The sequence below is a fragment of the Ascaphus truei genome, chromosome 10, assembly GCF_040206685.1.
Source record: "Ascaphus truei isolate aAscTru1 chromosome 10, aAscTru1.hap1, whole genome shotgun sequence".
Lineage (NCBI taxonomy): Eukaryota > Metazoa > Chordata > Amphibia > Anura > Ascaphidae > Ascaphus > Ascaphus truei.
The window spans coordinates 41446235-41466503 of record NC_134492.1 but is presented as its reverse complement, the minus strand read 5'-3'; the positions used below and the strand labels follow the sequence as shown (position 1 = coordinate 41466503).

General features: G+C 41.9%; 2 protein-coding genes across 2 annotated transcripts in view; one reads left to right on the top strand and one right to left on the bottom strand.

The window, feature by feature from the left end:
* ALDH9A1 (aldehyde dehydrogenase 9 family member A1) overlaps nt 1-20269 on the bottom strand; it is a 99086-nt gene that overhangs the window by 55336 nt on the left and 23481 nt on the right. The window lies entirely within an intron of this gene.
* Nucleotides 1358-19465, top strand: MGST3 (microsomal glutathione S-transferase 3). The gene is made up of 6 exons (XM_075616808.1): nt 1358-1499; nt 9225-9348; nt 12940-13013; nt 16185-16242; nt 17590-17662; nt 19145-19465. The coding sequence occupies exons 2-6, from the start codon at nt 9232-9234 to the stop codon at nt 19264-19266; spliced, it is 444 nt and encodes a 147-aa protein (XP_075472923.1). The 5' UTR covers nt 1358-1499; nt 9225-9231; the 3' UTR covers nt 19267-19465.

The window sequence follows — 20269 nt, the reverse complement described above, 5'->3', positions numbered from 1 at the left end:
CTGATCGTATTTTAGAATACTTTACACAACATTTATGTTTAGAAAGTAGACAAGGAGAGGTTTCCCCGACAATAAATCAATTTTTCCTTAAGTAGAAAGTAGAACCATTAGTCCTGTAAATAAATAAATAGTAGTGGAAGTAAATGTAAAAAAAATGGTGGTGCTCAACATCCGTTAATAACATCACACTTCAACCACTGCTTAAAGCAGCAATCTCCCCAGAAGCCGGTATGTGTTTACCTCACACAATGTTAGTAACTTGACCCCTGACCATCTATCTTGTTTTTTTAAATGTTTTTTTTTGTGTGTGTTAAAAAACCCTGATTTCCTTGACATCTAGGTTCTGAGTTTCCCATGGTAATCTTTACACTGGGCTCTGGGGTTAATAAATTAAAGCTGCAGTTCAAGCAACATCCTACGTGTTTTTTTGTTTTTTTTTTTAAATAAATCAGTTCTGTACTATGAGTAAATACTTGTAGCATTTTTTTAAAACAATTTTTAAAGACTTTTTAATGTATTCTAATGGAGCAAGCATTTTTGTTTCTATAGAAACCATTTACAAAGTCACACCCCCTTCTACTTCTTCTGAAACAGGCTCTGGCTCTCGAGTCCTGCCCTCTCTCTAGCAGTGCATCTATAATAATAATAATAGCATGTTCTTGTATAGCGCTGCTAATTGTACGCAGCGCTTTACAGAGACATTTTGCAGACAGTCCCTGCCCCGTAGAGCTTACAATCTATGTTTTTGGTGCCTGAGGCACAGGGAGATAAAGTGACTTGCCCAAGGTCACAAGGAGCCGACACCGGGAATTGAACCAGGCTCTCCTGCAGCAATCTCAGTGTCAGTCAGTGTCTTTACTCACTGAGCCACTCCTTGTCATCTAGCGTATCTAGTATCTGCCTGGTCACATCATCTTCCACACAGAACTTTGCATGTGGGTACTGTTTTGCAGCAATAACTTAATTAAATAACCCTGAGCAAAGCAATCGATCTGCAACTTAGCTTATCACTGAGCAGTGTGCAGATTGTATTGATGTACATATTGAATGGAATTTTTTTTTTTTAAAACGGCAGCTTTAACCGGAGCTTTAACCTCCCAAACACTTAATATTTGTAAGTATATCTTCATTTATATACTGTAGCTCCATCTATGTACAGAGCGCTTTACAGCAGTAACAGACATGATATAATAGGAATAACCACTTCAGACGCAAAAATTTCCCCTGTCCCGTTTAGCTTACAATCTGAAACGCTCATATCTCCCAAACGGAGCATCAGATTTCTTCAAGTAAAAAAATGATGATAAACAGGAACTGCTGCTTTAAACTGTATGGGATCTAATGGGAAGCCGCCCTAATAAAACAGGATGAGGGCTGTTGGGAGGGGTTTGGCAGGGCTATTTCTGCTTCCCTTTGAGTCTCCTCCTCTTCTTGCACAGTGTAATACAGCAGGCTGTGTGCTTGTTCTCTGCTGTGGGGATCACAAGGTGAAACTCGAGGTAAGTGAGATACTTTAATTGTTGCTAGACAATGATTCCCCTCAATGGTTGAGTATGGTAACTTCCTCAATGCCCCCCTCCTGCCCTGGGAAAGGGTTACACTGCATAGAAGCAGCTTCTTGCGTCCAACTGCAGGCTACATTTCCTCCTCTTCTTCTGACCTTGGAACTGACGCACAAGGTCGAACAGTGGCTGGTAATAACCCTGCCATTGACCTTAATCTTGTATGGAGATGTTCCTAAATTGCAGACTAAGCAAGTGAGCAAATTGTCCAAACAAATAGTATTAATGAAAAAAAAAAACCAGTTCAAATAATATGTATTACATTTTAGCTGTATAAATATGGAAAAACTGTAGATTACACAGATGTAACATATCCAACTTCAATATAATTGTTGCATGGCTTGAATAAATGTAGGTATATTCATGGCAGTTCTATGTTCTAATCTCACACTCCCGGTGTGTTTTTTTTATACCTGCTTGGAAAATGAAGTCTTATTTAAAAATAAAATAATGTATGTGTAGTGGCAGGTGGGCCGAGTGATTACGCTTCCGGTATTATATCCTCAATCCTGATCCACGTTCTCTTATGGAATGGGGATTGTGATGTGTTGCAATGACAGCCCATAACCTGAAGGCATGTGATCCCACAAGCAGCAGGAGGTGCATACAATAGACATTAACCCTTTAGACACCGCCTTAGAAGGCAGACGAGAACCTCTTGGCTCACCTTGCCTGCCCATTCTCCTCTCTGCTGTAAAAATCCTCAGACCCTGTGTGATCAGTGGCTCTCTCTTACTGTATATTTAGGAAAGCGTTATGTCCACCCCTCGCATGTTTGAATTCCCTGTATTCAGGAATAATAATAATATCCCTGTATTCGCTCCTACCATCTCTGTTGGAAACCTAATCCACCGCCCTTCTGTGAATAAGTACTTCCTCGCATATCTCCTCAGCCATTCTCCAGCTTCAGCTCACAAGATCTTATTTTAGCACTTTTTTTTTTCTCTCTCTCCATTTCATAAAAATGACTTGGTATCCTTTTCTTTCTATAGCGCCAACAGCAGTAAATCTGGCAGGGGGCGACTCTGCACTGAAGAGCTTGCAATCTAAGGCTGCGTCCATAGACACTTCGCCCGCGCAGAGGCTGAGGGAAAGCGGGTGCTTTCCCTGGCCATGGTGCGCGCGCCGTCCGTGGGCGGGTCTAGGGGCGTGCCAGTGACGTCACGGAGCTGGTTCGCCCTCATTGGGCGAACCGCTCGTGACCGGCTTGTCGCGCCAAGAAATCCGTTTTAACTGATTTCTTGCGCCCCTCCCACATCCGTGCGCCCGCACGCCGTATACACTATCACTGCCTTTTGGGCAGTCTGATCGCTCAGCGCGCGTCGTCCATACCATGGACGCATCCTAAGTGACATGTTGGGAGATTTGCAAACGGTATAAGTACATTTTATTAACAGAAGACGACAGGGATGTCAAGTGCATTCTGGGAGATTATTTTTAGATTCGTCCTTTTAGGAGGTGAATGGATGGACAGGGGGGCGCTAGATTTTCTGGAGTAGGGGCGCCGCGGCAGTTCTAGAGGTCTTGCGCTCTCCCCCCAGGCTTTTAAATTTAATCCATGCAGCCTCTATAAAACACTTACCTTCCCTTCCAGTGACCCATCGTCATGGTAACCCGGTGTCAAATTACGTCGAGCTGGGGGGGGGGGGGGGGTGGTGGGGCTGTGGGGGTGTGAGGCGCAGAAGGGAGCAGGCAGGGGTGCGCACGGAAATGTTTGCGCACCCCTGGCATAGCCTGTCATCAATATGCTAATACTGTAATTGTACTTTTTTTTTCTTTTTTTTTTCCCCCCCTCTCTATAAAGAAAACAGTCTTTAATCTTTTCATGGTTTTACGGCTTTATTCATATCCCTGTTTCACTTACTCATTTGATAGGATTATATAAAGCATTTAAAACCAAAAATTACTATCTATGTACATTGGTCTAAGGGGTTTGAAGTAGTGGAATTGTGTCCGATTGAAACCACAATCTACATTAAATATTGTGGAAAAGTCTTATGGATTGCATTGTAGAAGGCTTTAAGCAATATGAATGCTGAAACAATAAATACAGGGGGTATACTTTTTCTGGGGAAACAATTAAGGTTTGGGAGTTATTCCATGTCCCCTGGTAGCACCACACTTACATTTCTGTCTACTTACACATCTGATGTATGATTCTCAATACAACAATACTTTTAATAACTTGCAGTTTTGGTTAAAAGGTGTAACTGTGGTAATGTTACTGCCTTTGGAGTGGGGGAATCTGCTTTGAATACGAATGGGCGAGTATCTTCTATGTCCCTGTGCCTCTATAGGGGCTCGTCCTGCCTGCAAAACCTTGTGCAGCTCTGCGTACACAACACTATGTAAGAAAAAATGTATTAGACGGGTTGAAGTGCAGTTAAAGAATAGTGCCACTGTATTTTAATGCAAGAAGGTACCAGCCATGTGAATGAGAACCAACTCTTTGGGCAACATTTTTAGGAAAGGTTATTTTCAAAACTTTTAAAGGGTCAGTCTATACTAGGACTAAGAGTGCCAAGGACGGTTGCCTATTTAGTAGGTTAAATGAAGTTGATTAAAACCTTAACAATTAGGACTAATATGTACCTAGGGTGACTTGGAAAACCAGAACTGGACACCTGTTTCATGCGGATATAAGGCCAGGTTAGCAATAGGAATGATATAATATCAGGAATCTGAGTTTCACATTCATCCTCCGCTGGCCCTCAAACAGGGTTGTGTCTCCAGACATCAGGGGCCCTTTGAGCTTCTGAGACCCCCCCCCCCCCCGCCCCCACCCCCAGTTCAGGAAAGAAAAAGCATTTTAGTGGGATTATTGCATTAATTAGTAGGGTGAGATAACTGAGCACGATGTGTTGATTTACCTGGGATCACACATTGTTTCTCTCTGACCTTGATTTCTCTCTGGCACAAGATTTGGTGACCTTGTGGTTCCATGTTACAGATACCAAAATGTTTCACAATGCTTTTCCTTTTTAACTCATGCCTCATTCTTCATTGTGAGATATCTTCGTTATTCTCTGTGTTGGAATGTTACGTACATCGTTTGGGGGGGGGGACTCTTGAAAAAATGTTTTCCATTGCCATTTTCTAAACTGTTATTTTTGAACTGTCACATTCTTTCCTCAGGTAGCAGCTACTGACAAAGACAGTCTGTATAATAGATTCTGTGGTGTGCTTTCTGAATTTGTACTTTTAGTCTAAGTACATTGCATGTCACTACTTGGAGTCCTTGTGCTGCAGATAAACCACTGTTTGACACGTGACAGGCAGGTGTGTACACAAATGGGGAACATGCCAACGCCCTCATGGGTATTTTATCTTTTTAAAACTCTCAGAGCTAAATTTATGAGACAACTGTTAAAAATGTTAGTGAAAGTGTTGCGTGGCTGTGATTTCACTTTAGTGGAACTCGAGTATACAGTATGAAATGAAGTGTGAATTGCACCACAAAGGTACTTGGCCAGAAAACCTTTTTGTAAACGATTTAACAGCATAATTGCTATTTGGGTTAGGCTTTGTTTAGCAAAGCCAATTAAGCTGTTTAAATTCTTTACAAAGGCTTTTGTCTTTTTGGACATGAACTACAAATTTCATTTCTTGGGGACCCCTTAATGTTTTTGTTTGTCAATCAAGAGTTTGCTTAGCCTTTAGCCCAGCCTGTCCATGTCAGGGAGCAAATGAAGATAAGCAGAGCGGGAAATGGCAATTGCTGAACATGGTTACATCGGCCAAAAGAAATCAAATCACCCCAAGTATCGGCTCACCATGAGTTTAAATGAAATTTAAAAAAAAAAAATGCCTTTTTATTACCCAAATGTCACCTCTTTAAACATGGCACTGGGTTTTGGTTCTAGGACAGATTGCCCCTGACCCCTTCTCTTGCGCTGCACAGTGCAATGGACATCTTATCTTCAGGGCAATGCAACAGCCATGACAGTGTTCACAGTGCTTTGACCTGCTCTGCAGGTGTCAGGCAAGGAAGCAGTACTCTTAATTCCTGACATGGCCGCTGTGCCATGTACAATAATGGCGTGACCTTCACGGAACGTCATAAAAGACCTTCAGTGCGCCAGCTATTGTGATGTTCTCTGAACATTATAAAGTCACTGAAAGGTCAAGCACTTAACCTGCCACTTCACAGCCTTCAAGGTGTCTGTCTCTAGCCAAGTATTTAATCCCACTGCATTGCCGGATCCCAAGATGCTGCAGATGGAACTCAGCAAAGTAAATGAAATCGGATACTGAATAAAAAATACTGCAGTGATTAGCAGCGTGGGAATACTGGAGAATAAAAGGACTAGGATTTTATTTCATGCTTAATTGATGTTTCTGTCTTTTGACAATGAAAGACAATGAGGAGACAGTTGTTTTATCAAGAGACCAGGTTTCTTTTATTAGACATTTTTAATGGGCTTTGTCACGCTATAACCTGTATAGATTGCATTGTGTGTGCAGTATAGTAACGAAGAGGTTAACCTTTGTGCACTTAAATTCTATTTCACATGGTTTAAATGACAGGCCCATGTAATAAACCCATTAGAGAAGTGCCCTGTGTTTAATTGGGGATCAACTTTGTTTATACTAAAATGACAACCATGGAGGAGCAAGTGGGCCCCAGATACCCAGAAGTGTTACTGTGGGTGAGGTTATATGCTCTGCAAACTTCAGACAAGTCTTCACTGAGACCAGACCCTAAGAATTATACGAAGGACAGTTCTGCACATTAGACTGACAGGAATTCTAATGTATGTACTGCTTTGTGATGCTGTATGTAAGTCTGCAAACGGTGAATGTATTTTATTGACGTGATATAGGAATTATTGGGGTTACACCAAGACAAATAGTAGAAAATCTATCACCTTCAAGGTTAACAAGGGGCCAATTACATTGCTTATGAATATCTCTGGGAGGTTATTCTGAATAACGCTGATGCAATTCATTTACTAACTAGTGGGGACACTTGTTGAGCTTTTATACACTTGGAATAAATTTGCAATAAACTAATTATTTTCATCCAGAACCAGGCTGAAAAACCATAGCTAGGGAGAAGTGGTAAGTGACTCGTGGAACACATGCCTTCAGCCCTGTCGCATCTTTTAATTATTTATTTTTAATTGCATTAAAGAATTTTGGGGTATAAGACTTTGTTTGAGAACCATGTTAGCCTTCTGCTGGGGTTACACTGCATGTGGCTCTCACATTCTCTCCTCGTGACCCCCTGGGGGACGTAGTGCAGGACTTTGTGTGTTTTTAATATATAGGTTTTCTAATTTACACCTATTAACTGTAACCTTACTCCTACTGTACAAATATGAACACCTTGTTATATTAAATCTATAGTGCAAGTGCTATGTTTGAGCTCTAATTGAACCAATGTACTTTTTTTTTCAAATGTATTTTTAATAAGGGATTGCCCTAATTTTCGGACATGTTTTGCGAACTGGGGATTTGTGCATTTATCTGATTTTGACCAGGGTCTCCTTGGGTGTAATCCCTAAATTAATTCTGGTGGTGGCCGTGTTATTGGTGTGTCGGGTGAGGCTTTTGGGGTGGTGGACGTGAGCGAGTGCTTATTTGTAAGCCCTGTGATAAGTGGCGGACAAATTAGGTGGACCATTTTTCATTAACCCCTTGTGCACATAAACACACAAGGTCTCCTAACCTCATAGGAGCTGGCAATGTGTTGTGGGTTCCACTGGCTGTCGGATAGTTTAGATTCCATGTACTTTAGTTGGCCTATTCATGGGTTATGTTGAGCAAGAGAATTAGTGAGGATGATTTATTAGGCACATGATTTCAAGTTCTTGAATGCTTTCCCATCATGTTGCACTCACCTGTTAATTGAGGTCACCCAAACAGGTTCAGTCAGTCTAATCTCAGTGGGGCGTAGAAGATTTGGAAAAAAAAACTTCCAGAGGCTTTACTTTTATATAGGTACGGCTACACCTACAGCTTCAGCTTACTTGGGTTTTAGATCCCAATGTAATCTTTTTTTTCAAAGATAGAAATGCTCGTCCGTGTATCTGCATATCTTAAATAGGTCCCCAAACCTGTGTCATTCCCCCCATTGGTACACTGTACGGCGCTAATCTGCCTGTTGCAACCTCAAAAAAAGATATAGCCACCTATATCTACAGCCAGTGCATAGGCAAGTTAATTGTATGTGAGTTCTTCAACAGACGCTACTATGTTTGACCCTTACCGACGCGAAACGTGCGCCCGGACAATGCCTCCCTGATCTACTCGGCAGCGGTGGGTATCTATAAGCACTTTCTGGTGACTGAGACAATGACTATAATACGGTCTGTTGAAGAATTCCTCTGGTTGGTGACCGTATCATTATTAGGGTTGCAGTAAGCTCAGGGCTACGTGGACTGAGATGCCGTTTTTCTACAAATTAAACGGTTTCTACATTTTGTCATGGATTGAACGTCCAGGGAGGGCCATTAGGGGTATATAAACGGGACGCCATTTTTCACCTGGACTAGAGGTGGAATGCAGTTACCCCTCTTCCATATGTCCCTGTCCTTATAATATATAATAGAGGTAGTGATTCACCTTATTGACTACCTATTGTGCGTCATTTGTTTTGTTTAAAATATTATCAGGACTTGGAAAATCCTCTCGTCGAGGGGTAAATCAGGTGAGATGTGTGGGCTGCTGCAAGACGGTCATAGGAAGCAAAACTGTCAATCACCGTTCCGGTGACTGCGTAGCGTTATGCAAAGCATTGTGGGGCGTCATTTCAAGAAATAGCGGCGATTGCTGGCTCTGCTTTCTGACCATGTTCTGCAGCCACCCCCGGTCTTTCCTGCACAAGGCCAGGCAGTTTATGGCTCATGCCTAGAAATATAGTGAGAAACGCGTATTCTGCAGTTATACAGACTTGGATACAATGTATCCTAATCCTTGTTCATTTTACTGCGCCGTTTTAACCCAGTTATACTTATTTTAGTCACCTTTTATAACGATTGGTTTAGAAAAGGGAGTACTGATTTATATTCTGCTTAGCTGTGTGTGTGTGTGTGTGTGTGTGTGTGTGTGTGTGTGTTCATTTTCCAAGAACCTGTTAATCTAATATTGTTGAAATTAACATACTGTACAAATGTATGACACACGGATAAAATGGACTGGGGGGGGGGGGGTCTCTGGAGATGAGGTTGGTGCTGTGCAGAATCCATTTTGTCTGTTTTTGTCTTCACAAGTCTGTGTCTTGTCTCATGCTGTGTTCCTGCAATCATTCGTCTTCATTCATTTGTGAGACACTCGCAACAAGCACATTCTATCAGGTTGGCTACCAGGAGATTCAAGGACAAAATTGGCCTATGGCTCGATGCCCAGAAATGAGTGGGAACCTCGTATTCTGCCGCATATTCAGACTTGGAGATACAAGTGTATCCTAATATACATTGTTCATTGTATTAAGATGTTTTTACTTATTTAGTGACCTTTTATAACTGGTTTTCGAATAAGGAGATATTGTATTCTACCTAGCAACTTGTTTTAGACAAAAACTCATGTGTAATAAAAAGGCTGCACAGCACAATAAAATAACTCATTACCCACGACCCATGTTTGCTCTTATCTTCGTGCATTTGCAAACAACGACACTAGTATCGTGTATCCTTAACATTTGACAATTTCTGTTGGCAGATCCAAGATGGTGGTCCTATCCAAAGAGTACGGCTACGTGGTCCTGACGGGAGCTGCCAGCTTTGTCATGATCGCTCACCTGGCTATAAATGTGTCCAAGGCCCGCAAGCAGTACAAAGTGGAGGTGAGTGTAGAGTTGAGTAGGGCCCTTTCTTTTACAATATCCCTTTAAGACCTGAAGTGGCCCAGCACAAAGTCCCTAATGGTGACCTAACTCTCAAGGTTTCTTGCTGCCATTGTTCTAAATTGGTAGCTAAATCTTTGAGGCTATAGTACAGCCTTGGCTGCTTCAGTAGCTGTCAGGAAGCTGTACACAGGCTGAGCCAGAAGTTGGCTAGTAGTCACACTGTAACAAATGCCGTTTAAAACTCCCAATGAATCGATTGCTGCGATCAGTGCTATAGCAGTTTAATGAATAACCCCCTATGTTGTCTTCTCCTATAACTCACACGTTTACTGTAAGTAGCAGTAACAGAGCTCCATGGGGCGGGAGCAAGGCTTTCTCTCCATTCTTTTTCAGAGTGGTATCCTTGGGCAGTTCTGAGCGTGTGAGTCATGATGTGGGTATGGCACAGGGGTGTGTCTCTGCATTTAACTTTACCACCTTCACAGCCTCCGTGCCCTGAACATAATATTAACCTATTAACTGCCTGAGGCACAAAGGCTTCAATAAAAGGGAACAAAAAGCCTAGTGTGGAAATATCCCGTCTTTAAATCCTGTCTCCAGGAGTGAACATGTTGGTCCAATTACAGGCTAGTTTTCTCACGCCTAAACAAGGCTACGTAAGTATAGTTTATCCTAAAAGCTGGCAGTCGTATCGCTATCTGTTTTTTTTCACTGGAAAATCGTACTGTATTTATATGATCAAACTGAGCATCCCATGAATGTATCTGTTAAATGTATTAAAGGTCCGGTTTACTGGTTAGCAACTTACAGCAATGTCATTTACAATTAGTGATACCAAGGCAGTGTTTGCAAATTATCTTTGTCAATTTAAAGCTGCAATTCCCCAATTTTTGATACCGTGTGTATATCTATATATAGATATATACAGGCATACCCCGGTTTAAGTACACTCGCGAGTAAGTACATCTCGCTCAATAGGCAAACGGCAGCTCACGCATTCGCCTGTCAGCACATCCTGAACAGCAATACCGGCTCCCTACCTGTACCGAATCTGTGCGCAAGCGGGGAGACTATAGAGCCTGTTACACATGCGTTATTTACATCAGTTATGCACGTATATAACGATTGCAGTACAGGACATGCATCGATAAGTGGGAAAAATGTAGTGCTTCACTTTAAGTACATTTTCACTTTACATACATGCTCCGGTCCCATTGCGTATGTTAATGTGGGGTATGCCTGTATCACTTTTTTTTTTCGTAACAGAATCTGTATTGGGAGGTCCCCAGGAGATCGGCCGCACTACTCAAAGCTTCGGGATTTATGTGGAAGTTAAAGCTTCAATCCCGCCATTATTTTACATAGAGGCCCTGCAAAAAAGTGCGGAAACACCTCCACATGCACAGTAATGGTCTATTGTATTGGGGAGGTTAAAAAGGTCTAAATGAATAAACTCACTGGACAGAAGTTCTTAAGTCATTCAACAAGTCCTGTGGTAGGCTGCTTCCTGCTGCGATGATTCAGCCTCTGGACAGCTCGTGTGGCGCTCCTTCCAGCATCTGTCAGTTGGGGGCCCCACATCGGCGGTCACAAAGTCGTCAATTCCAGACAGGAAATTTGACAAACGTTGCTTGCACTGCACAGCACCTAACGCATTTCTCAAATCCTATCTCTATCAGAGGTGTCACATACAGCACACCTGTGGGCACGTGACCTGCATAAGGGACATGGGTTAATACACAGCTCGCAAGCTGTCCCACTTTTCACCATTGCAAAGGTCTCAAATGAACAAGCTGTCCCCATATACCATTTGTCAAGAACAACACACAAATGAGCATGTGTCTTAGGTATGCAGCCAGGGTTAAAACATGGCTACTCTAGCCAATTCGCCTCTCTCCTGTGGAAGACACTTTCAATCAGTTAATATTAACCCCTTACTCAATTGCAATCATATCTATACGCTTCCACCACCAAGAATTATGCAAAATATGTAAATTAAGATCTGCCAGGGTCTCAGATCCCTGTTTATATAGAAAACTATGCACTTGGCACACACCTGTTGTAGCAAAATGTGTCCGAAAATGTAAAATACTCTCTCCAGAGCGTACAACAGTTCATTCAGAGCCCCAAAGCATTACTTATTAAAGATTTGTTTAGTGTGTATAAAAATAGTGCTTGGGTTACAGAAAAAGATCATTACAAGAACATACAATTACAGTAAATGCAAAACCGTTTCTTAAAATAACAGGATAAAACATAAATCCCTATACAATACTTTACCATGTGCCATAGATTTTCCCCAGAGAGGTTACTGGTGTAGAAATATGAGAATTCACGAGTTTGGTCCAAAACACACCTCTGTTGAAATCTGATTTCAGAACTCCAGGGCAAGCCCTGTATACCATTCTTTTTTAATTTTTTTTATTATATAGTCACTCTTTGGCTGAATACTTTGTTAACCACACCCCCTGAACCTTGCAGTACCCTCCAGAGAATTTCTCTGAAAGTAGCTCTAAAAGGATCCTGTTTATAAAGTTAAGAGTCATATTTTACTCCCATCTCTGGCAAAACTGCCCTTATCTTGACTCCATCAGCTCCATAAACCACATCTTGTACTTTTAGTAGGCCATATGTGATAACCCACCAATTAAGTCCTCTTTTTGAAGCTCTGGAATATATTGTATTTTTAAAACCAAATTGTAGCTTTATTAAACCCTGACGCCCCAGATTGATTAAATTATTTAATATCTGATGATTTCATGAGGTAATGTGGTTCTCATAACGGGGCTTATAAATGCACCTAATTGGTAGTAAAATGCCCATCTGATTAATTGATCTGTGAATAATTAAAAAAAAAAATACACCAACAGAAAATGGCTAAAAATTACATCGGAAAACTGTACATGGATAATGGCAACAAGTATAAACAATTGTGGTCCTATAATAAGTCATGGAAAATGGGCATATGCAGATTACACCAAATCAATCCTGTATGCAGATTTGGGGTTTATTTGAAAAAGGGATTGAGTGACGCGTGTGGGAACAATGAAAGTGAAAACACTCATAAATAAACCATACAAATTTTTGTTTGTATTATTCGACAGGTGTAGTTACGGACACTTCAGCTTAATGACTTTGAGGCTTGCTATTTGCCTGTGGGACTTGTTAAGATTTGGTGGCCATTTTTGATTTTAAGGAAAAATCAAAGATGGCTGCTGGGTTCTTCAATGGGAAGCCTCCTTGCTCTGATAGCATTGCGGCTCCTTAATGAGCCTTGATAGTAAGGCTTGGATGGCAGCCATATTCAGAATAAATGTCGGCCAGGAAGTCCCGAGCGCTAACGATGGCACGATTTACCTCTGCAGACTCTCCGCTCCGGATTCTGTTAAAAAGGGGGTATAGTTGTAATGTATTTTTGCTCCAAGGGCTGACGTTCTAGGCAATCTACCATATTCGGGTTGTGAGAGACCCACTGACACTGCTAAAACAGAATGTAGACGAGCAGAATTCAAACTAAGCCCAGGTTGACCTTGTTGAATGTACTGGTGATGTTTGCCCCATGAGTTGACAATATGTTTATGTTCCCAGTACCCTGACATGTACAGTGATGACCCAGAGACTGGAAAAATCTTCAACTGCATCCAGCGGGCACATCAAAACACGTAAGTGATTTGCACAACCAAGACTCAGTGTTGCAAGCCTGTAGAGTTTTGCTCTTTGGCTCCTATTCAATAAGATGTGAAGCTGCCTACCTGTGCTGGAAAAGAGATGACCTTTTGCGGTGCCGGAAGTCTTGCGGCACCTGGATGCCACAGGACCTCCAGCATCAGCAGTCATGTGTTCGCATCAGCAGTGATCATATAACTGCCACCGGCTGACGTAAACGGAGGGTGCTCCGTTGGTGTGTTCTGCCCAGTTTGTCCCCTGGAAAACCAGTGTTTTCTTGTGATGTAGCCTGTACAGCAATAGGGCAACTGAAAAGGTTCAATAAGGGACTTCGGAGAGCAAATCTGATTTTATAGGCAGTTTCACACATTGACGGCATTCAGTTGTCTGCTAAACTTCAATGGTGAATAACTCTTTACATTTATGTCATTAAAAAAAACGTTTTGGTATGTAGCCCCCAACCCCATTGGTGACCATGGCAGTTATGTTCTCTACACTCTGGAGGTAAAGTTACAAACGGGTGATTGAAGGTTTTAGAAAGGAGGATCTACGTTAGAGAATAAGGAACGCGTGTATTTTGGTGATCGAAAGACATGGACACTGAGCATGGATCACACAGGATTTAAGTAAACATATAACTGGTCTTGTGAGTGCGGATGTTTTCTAAGTTTTAGTGGCTGGAAATCTTCAGGATCTGATCAAATGCCGATGTGTAGAGTCTGTCACTGCGCACACCAGCCATTCTGTTCTCTGAACACTGCTCCAGTGGTACGGTCTTACTAGCGCATTGTCAGGAACTCTTGTTTATACTAATTCTATAGCGGAGGCCTTCATACCAGAGCTGCTTTATAAGGCTGTCCCAGCTTACTAAACACAGGTCTTTCTAGTTTTACCCAGTTGAAGGCAGCGTCGCTCAGTTTTAGTGGTCTTTCAACTTCAGTAGCATTTCTTTTGAAGACTGTTTCCATCAAAATGTAATTGGTGTTTGGTTCAGAACCATGTAAACCTTCCCACTTCGGTCTCTGACCCCTAAGAAAGCACGTCCTTGTATTGTTGGATGATCATGGCCCATATTTATGAAGTGGTGGTGTCTCAAAAGATACCTTCAGGTGCCTAAAGATGCCATACTGCTCAATAACTTGAATAGGCCAAAGGTGTATTCTGGCACCAGATATCTTGACTATCAACGCTGCTTAATAAATATGGGCCACGTTGCTTATGTAATCTCCCTGCCTTCTGAGAAGTGCCACACTGTTGCACTTTTTGTAGTGAACAGGCAGTCACTGGGTATTCTCTCTGGAGTCTCAGTGCTAACTAACTCCGTTACTTAAGGAGCAGGATGGAGAGCAGAGGACGACCAAGACTGTAAGCTCTTCGTGACAGACTCCTTTCTCCTATTGTTACTGTCGTCTGAAGCGCTTGGTCTCATTGTTATATTATGTCACGTGTATTAGTGCTGTGAAGCGCTAAGTACATAAATTGCGCTATATAAATAAAATACACACCTACATTCAGTACTAATCGACAAACCAGGGACTTTTTTTTTTTTTAATAGAAAATACAACTTTTAATAAGTCTCAACAGAATGAATCATGATTATTTGGCTTCTCCCTCTGTTTTCCCAGGCTCTGAGTCAAAGTGGGCTGTACACTTAGAGGGAGCTGAGAAGTGGGCAGTGTGTGCCTTTTAATCTTTGCACACCTTATTCTTTGGTTTGGCATGCACGTTTTGGTCCTGTTCTCCTATAGTCTGGAATCTTCAAGATTTAGAAACACATGGAGTTATGGCACCTTTTCTGCTAATTCCTGGCATTATTTGCTCCCCACTCCCCTCAACATCACTTCTGTAAAGGGTTTGGGCTATTTATCCTCTAGCATAATTTCCCCCCTTCCCACTAGCTGTGGGGTGGGGCACGGATCACTCGTGGTTGAATAAACCCACTATTAAGCTCACCTCAAATGTAATTGGGGGCCACGCTAATTGCCTATCTTGAGCAAAACTTGGGGTTCCATTATTCTATCCTAACCTTGTTTTTTTTACTGTTCCATTATCTTGAATGAAATAAAATGACACCTGAATTCCATGAACAAGAATCCCACACAGTAATTATTTCTCGAGGGTTAAATAATATGCAACTCTTCTCCACCCCCCCCCCCCCCCGCCCCCCATTATAAATTTTATATGCTTAACCAGTTCTTAACAAAACTGTATAATTTGTCATTTTACTGGTCAGAAGCTTTAGGATCTAAATGTGAAATGATATTTACCATAGAGCAGGTAATATGAGCGTTTTCACTTGAATGCTGTAATACCAGATTTTCAACAGCGTGTTTTATGCAAGTGTCCCCTTTCTATAAAGCCTTACGTTCTATCCGGTAACTCCAACCCTCCTTATCGTTCAGCTCTGTGTTTATTTTTAAATTGTTGGAGTTTCTCCTAGTACGGTTTAGATTTAAATGTATAAAAATATAAGCGGGATGCGGAGTCGTACCCTCCAACATTTCACGGTCATAAAAGGGTACAGGTGTCTATCTACCCCCTCACACCACATATAGACCCACACCTCTGAAATAACCCAACCCCTCATTTAGGCCACCACACACCCTCTTATATCCTACATCCCTCATAATGCCCCCCCCCCCCCCCACCACCACTGAGCCACATTTTTGTTCGCCCCTCCTTACCTTGATGTTACAGGGGCAGCTGCAGGGTGAGAGGGCACCGGCAAAGGGGTGACCCAGGCACATGTTTCCCACTGCTGCCAGCTCTTCACTGCAACCATGTGCCAATCGGAATCTTCAGCAACGCCAATAGGCTGAACGGGCATCATCACTACATGGGCAGCCTTTCGGCATCGCCGAAGATTCTGATTGTCCTGCGGGCGCAGGGAGAAGCTGGCAGCAGCAGCAGCAGAAACTGGGGCAGGGCTTTGGGAGCCAGTACCGTAGCTGCCAAATTGGTACAGTTGGAGGGTCTTCAGATTATTTTTTAGACCTCAAGCAGCAGAGGGGTTAACTACTGTAAATGTTAGTCCATCACCTAACACCTCCCTTATTGAGGAGGCAGTTGTAGCTGGTAACATGTCCTTTGCTGAAGGTGCCCCATAACCTATTGGTAGTGAAGCATTTAGTTAATTCAGCAGTTCACATTTGTACTTTGTCTCCCAGCTTGGAATCCTACTCGCCTTTCCTGTTCTTCCTTGCTGCTGGCGGACTCACTCATCCGGTAAGTGAGATCACTCCCGCACACACCTCTGTGCTACCCATCATTACATGTGTAATGTGCATCTCTTTTGTGTGTGATTCACCCTTAACACCCGTGTGACCTGATGTGCAAAGGTCATGGGTAGTCCACAATATGGCAAACTGTTTAATTGACCATATAATAAAGCACCGCCCGTGAATCTCCACCCCTTGTTCTTATCCTAACCTCGGAAGCAGGTTGTTGTCCCACGGCCCTAAGTTTACTACCATCCAGGTCACTAGCTGTTAGTGGGAGAGAGACATATTTAATGAATATTGGCGAATTAAGTTGAAAGCCGAAAACGAAGCTCCAGATTTAAAGAAAAATAGACACGATCACAATAAATTGTATAGTTGCCTTGGAAGGAATTCAACTTCTTGGATGGGAAATGGTTAACTGGTTCTTAATGTATTTCCATAACTTTATCATCCTTACACACCCAAACTTGCTCTCCTGACCCTGCCACCTCATTGCATTGGCTCAGTAGACGGTTCCACATGTGCAAAGGTCCCTGTTTGGTTAATATTTAGCCCTTCCTGTCCAAGTTATGTCGGCTGATATGTCAGTCGCGGAATGTAAATGTCTAACATGGCCTTTATGAATTATTTCCGTCATTAACACTTGCCATATGACGCGGCTTTTTTTTTTCTGTGTGGGTATCGGTTTCTAATACGCCTCATATTAAGCCATTCCTCTTTAGGTTATACTGTCAGGAAATATATAAACAAAGGAACCTATCCTAGTCATTTGTGACTTGTGTTTTTTAATTTTTATTATCATGACCTAATCGTGGGTTGGAGACAGTGCCCCGAAGTTCCATTTAAAATGCAGTATATTTCTAATTTAACCTTGTGTAAAAAAAAAAAAAAAAAACACGCGTGTGCAGGTAAATTCTCAATCTTCATGAACAGCATGATTTTTTTTGTTTTTTTTTTTTTTTTTTTTTTTTAAATGTATACTGCTTGTTTTTGGGATTTTTTCCCCCTCTAAATATATCTATCTATATAGAAGTAAGAGGATTGGGGCCCGTGTGATGTGTAGTATTTATATATTTTTTGTTTTGTTATTTCTCACAGAAGTGGAAATGAAAAAGATTGTACATTTTTTTTACGGTGCTTTTTGTGGTGTGGGTGAGACCTGGTTGGGAGGAACTGCATTTTTGTTTGTTTTTTTATAATTAAACAGATGTTTATTTTTCAGTATGAATGGAAGGTAAAGGGGTCTCTTGTAGTGTAACAGGAGTCCTGTGTAGACGTATAGAGCACCGTATGTGTACTAGTTTGAAATGGTTGGTTAGTACCATTTTTAACTCGCATCTATCTTTCCCAGCGTACCACTAGTGCACTGGGAGCCGCCTGGATAGTGGGCAGAGTGCTGTATGCCCACGGGTACTCTACAGGCGGTGAGTATTCTCCCTTCTCATCCTGTCATTCAGAATTCAGTTCCTAGATTCTAAATTCATATAAATAATAAGTTTAAAGCTGCAGACCAATCAATCTCCTATGATTTCCCCCCCCCCCCCTCCATAAATCAGTTCTGTACTGAGAAAATACTTCTAGCATTTAAGAGAAAAAACACTTTGCATTACATTTTTAATGTATTAGAATGTAAAGTGTTTTTATTTTAATTTTTTTTTTTTTTCTATAGCAACCATTTACAAAGTTGCATTCCCTTCCTTTTATGAAACGGGCTCTGGACACTTACTGTTTTTTTTTTTTTTTTTGTTTGTTTTTTGAGCCCTGCCCTCTCTAGCAATGCACCAATTGTATCTAGTGACTGCCTGGTCACATGATTTTCCCCACAGAACTTTGGTACTCTGCTGCACTGACTGCCATTTAGTGAACCCCCAAGCCGAAACTTTGCCGATCGATCAGCAATTTAGCTAATTACTTATCACTGTGTAGATTGTATTGATGCATATATAAAAGGGAAACATTTTTTTTTTTTAAAAGACCGCTTTGACTGCTGCTTTAAGAGAATTAGACATATTAATGGAGTGCACGTCCATATGTGGTTTCTAGATGGACAAAATAAAACCTTCATAATGAGCCTCTGTACACCTCCAAATGTTGGAAGAACAGAGTAGATAATGTGATATCTTCTAGATGTAGATGCCGGTTGTCCATTCTCTCCAGAAACTTCCAGTACTTGCCCCTGTGAAACAGGATTCTGGGCTGGCACAATGTTGTCCAACAAGATCAACATCTAAATTGACACAAGCGTGTTTTAATTTTTTAGCAATACACCATCTATAAAATGTTACGGTCAGAGCGGCGAATTGTGGTCTCAGAGTTTGACAAATCCAGATTACCTGGGATACCCACATCCCAAGGAGTAATCTGGAGTTATTCCTGACGCTCATGCACACTGTTTTTTTACAAATCCAGCATTGCAGGTTTTTAGCTTGTGTATAAGCAATTGCATGTTCTTTTGGAACAAGTTTTTCCATGAGTTTATTTCAGATAGGGATGTGTTTTGAAACCTTAAAGTGTGGGTTCCTAATGTGACCGCTGAAAATAAAATGGCATATTTCTGGAAACATCTCTCGTAAATTACTCGTTTTGAGATCCTAGCAAACTAGTTTTGTGATTTTAAATTGAGGGGGTTGGATGTTTATTCACGAAACTGCAATAGTATATCGGGGCACTATTTATTGTATAGAAACTCCCATTGTAATCAATGGAGCACTATCGCATGATCCGTTTCATGAATAACCCCGTTGGGCTCTTTTCTGTAGTCCTGGAAAGTGACCACCCCATCTTACCAATGTCTGTGTTGGAGAGACCCAAAATCTTGCAGGTCCTCCACTACTGGTGAGGGTTTAGAACAAGGCAATAATAAACGAATCATGGTCTTTTTATATTTACCCTCCTTGCATTTGCAGATCCAAAAAAGCGTTCCAGAGGAGCTATTGGCTCTTTTGCCCTCCTTGGTCTGTTTGGTGTGACAGTCTGCTCAGCCTTCAAACTACTCGGCTGGGGTCCGAACCCAAAGACCTGGTGTTGAATGAGCAGGAATTGATGTGGGATATGGAGCCGGGACCAGATTATTTCTTGAAGAGGAACCAGTTCAGTATGTGCCAACCCCTGCTGTACTCCTACACCGGAGGGGGGTGGGGGGAGAGAGTTAGCCAGGGCCTACATATCTTTAAATCCGACAGGTATAATTAATTTGTATTTTCTCAATAAACAATTTAAAACATCAAGTATCTGGACTATTTTCTTTACAGAGCGCAAGTTACCCTGTACCTGCCCATTCAGTGGTCACACCCGGCTTGGACAGGACCCATCTTTTAATCCCCAGTGCAAACCCTTCTGGCTGTAAAGAGCTGGACCGTAGAATTTATATTGCACCTATTAAGGGGTTAAATATGCAGTACCACTACTGACTTCTTTTAGATGAGAAGCACTGTGGGCCATGTTTACTAAATCATACGGTTGATAACCTTCCTGCACAGCTTGACAATAAGGCCCACAGTGCTTTTTTAAAGATCTGATCAAGGATGTGATTTATTTATTGTTTATGAAATTTTACAGGATTGAAGCGGGGTGTCTCTGGCACTGGACCCCACTAACTTCAGCGCAGGGGACCCCCTCCTTCCGGAGATGATCTCTGTAGGGGGTGCCGGTAGCTGCTCAGCTAGCAGGGTTCAAGTAAGGGCGGAGTTTCAAAGCGCCCATGCTCCTAGGGCCAATAGGAAGCTGTGATGTCGTCAGGTTTGGCTTCCTAGTGGCTAGCGGGAGCTTTAACCTTTCAACATCAGCTAGCCTAGCCGGAGCGGTTACCGGCACCCATACGGAGGTCGATGTCTGGAAGGAGGGGAGTCTTAGTCTGAAATGAATGGGGCTCAACCTGTGTATATAAAAAAAAAAGTGCAAAACAAATGGACCATTGCATTGTTCCTATTAAACGTTATTTCCAATTGCAAACCTTAGATGTAACCACAAGGGGGTGAGAGCGTGCAAGGAACCACAACTGTGTATATCAATTTTAGGGAAGAATCCCAATA

Excerpts from the sequence above, each read along its gene's own strand:
- MGST3 (XM_075616808.1), top strand. The coding sequence starts at position 9,232 with ATGGTGGTCCTATCCAAAGAGTACGGCTACGTGGTCCTGACGGGAGCT. Across the intron at positions 9,349-12,939 it reads GCAAGCAGTACAAAGTGGAG|TACCCTGACATGTACAGTGA; the intron begins GTGAGTGTAGAG and ends TTATGTTCCCAG. Across the intron at positions 16,243-17,589 it reads CTGGCGGACTCACTCATCCG|CGTACCACTAGTGCACTGGG; the intron begins GTAAGTGAGATC and ends TATCTTTCCCAG.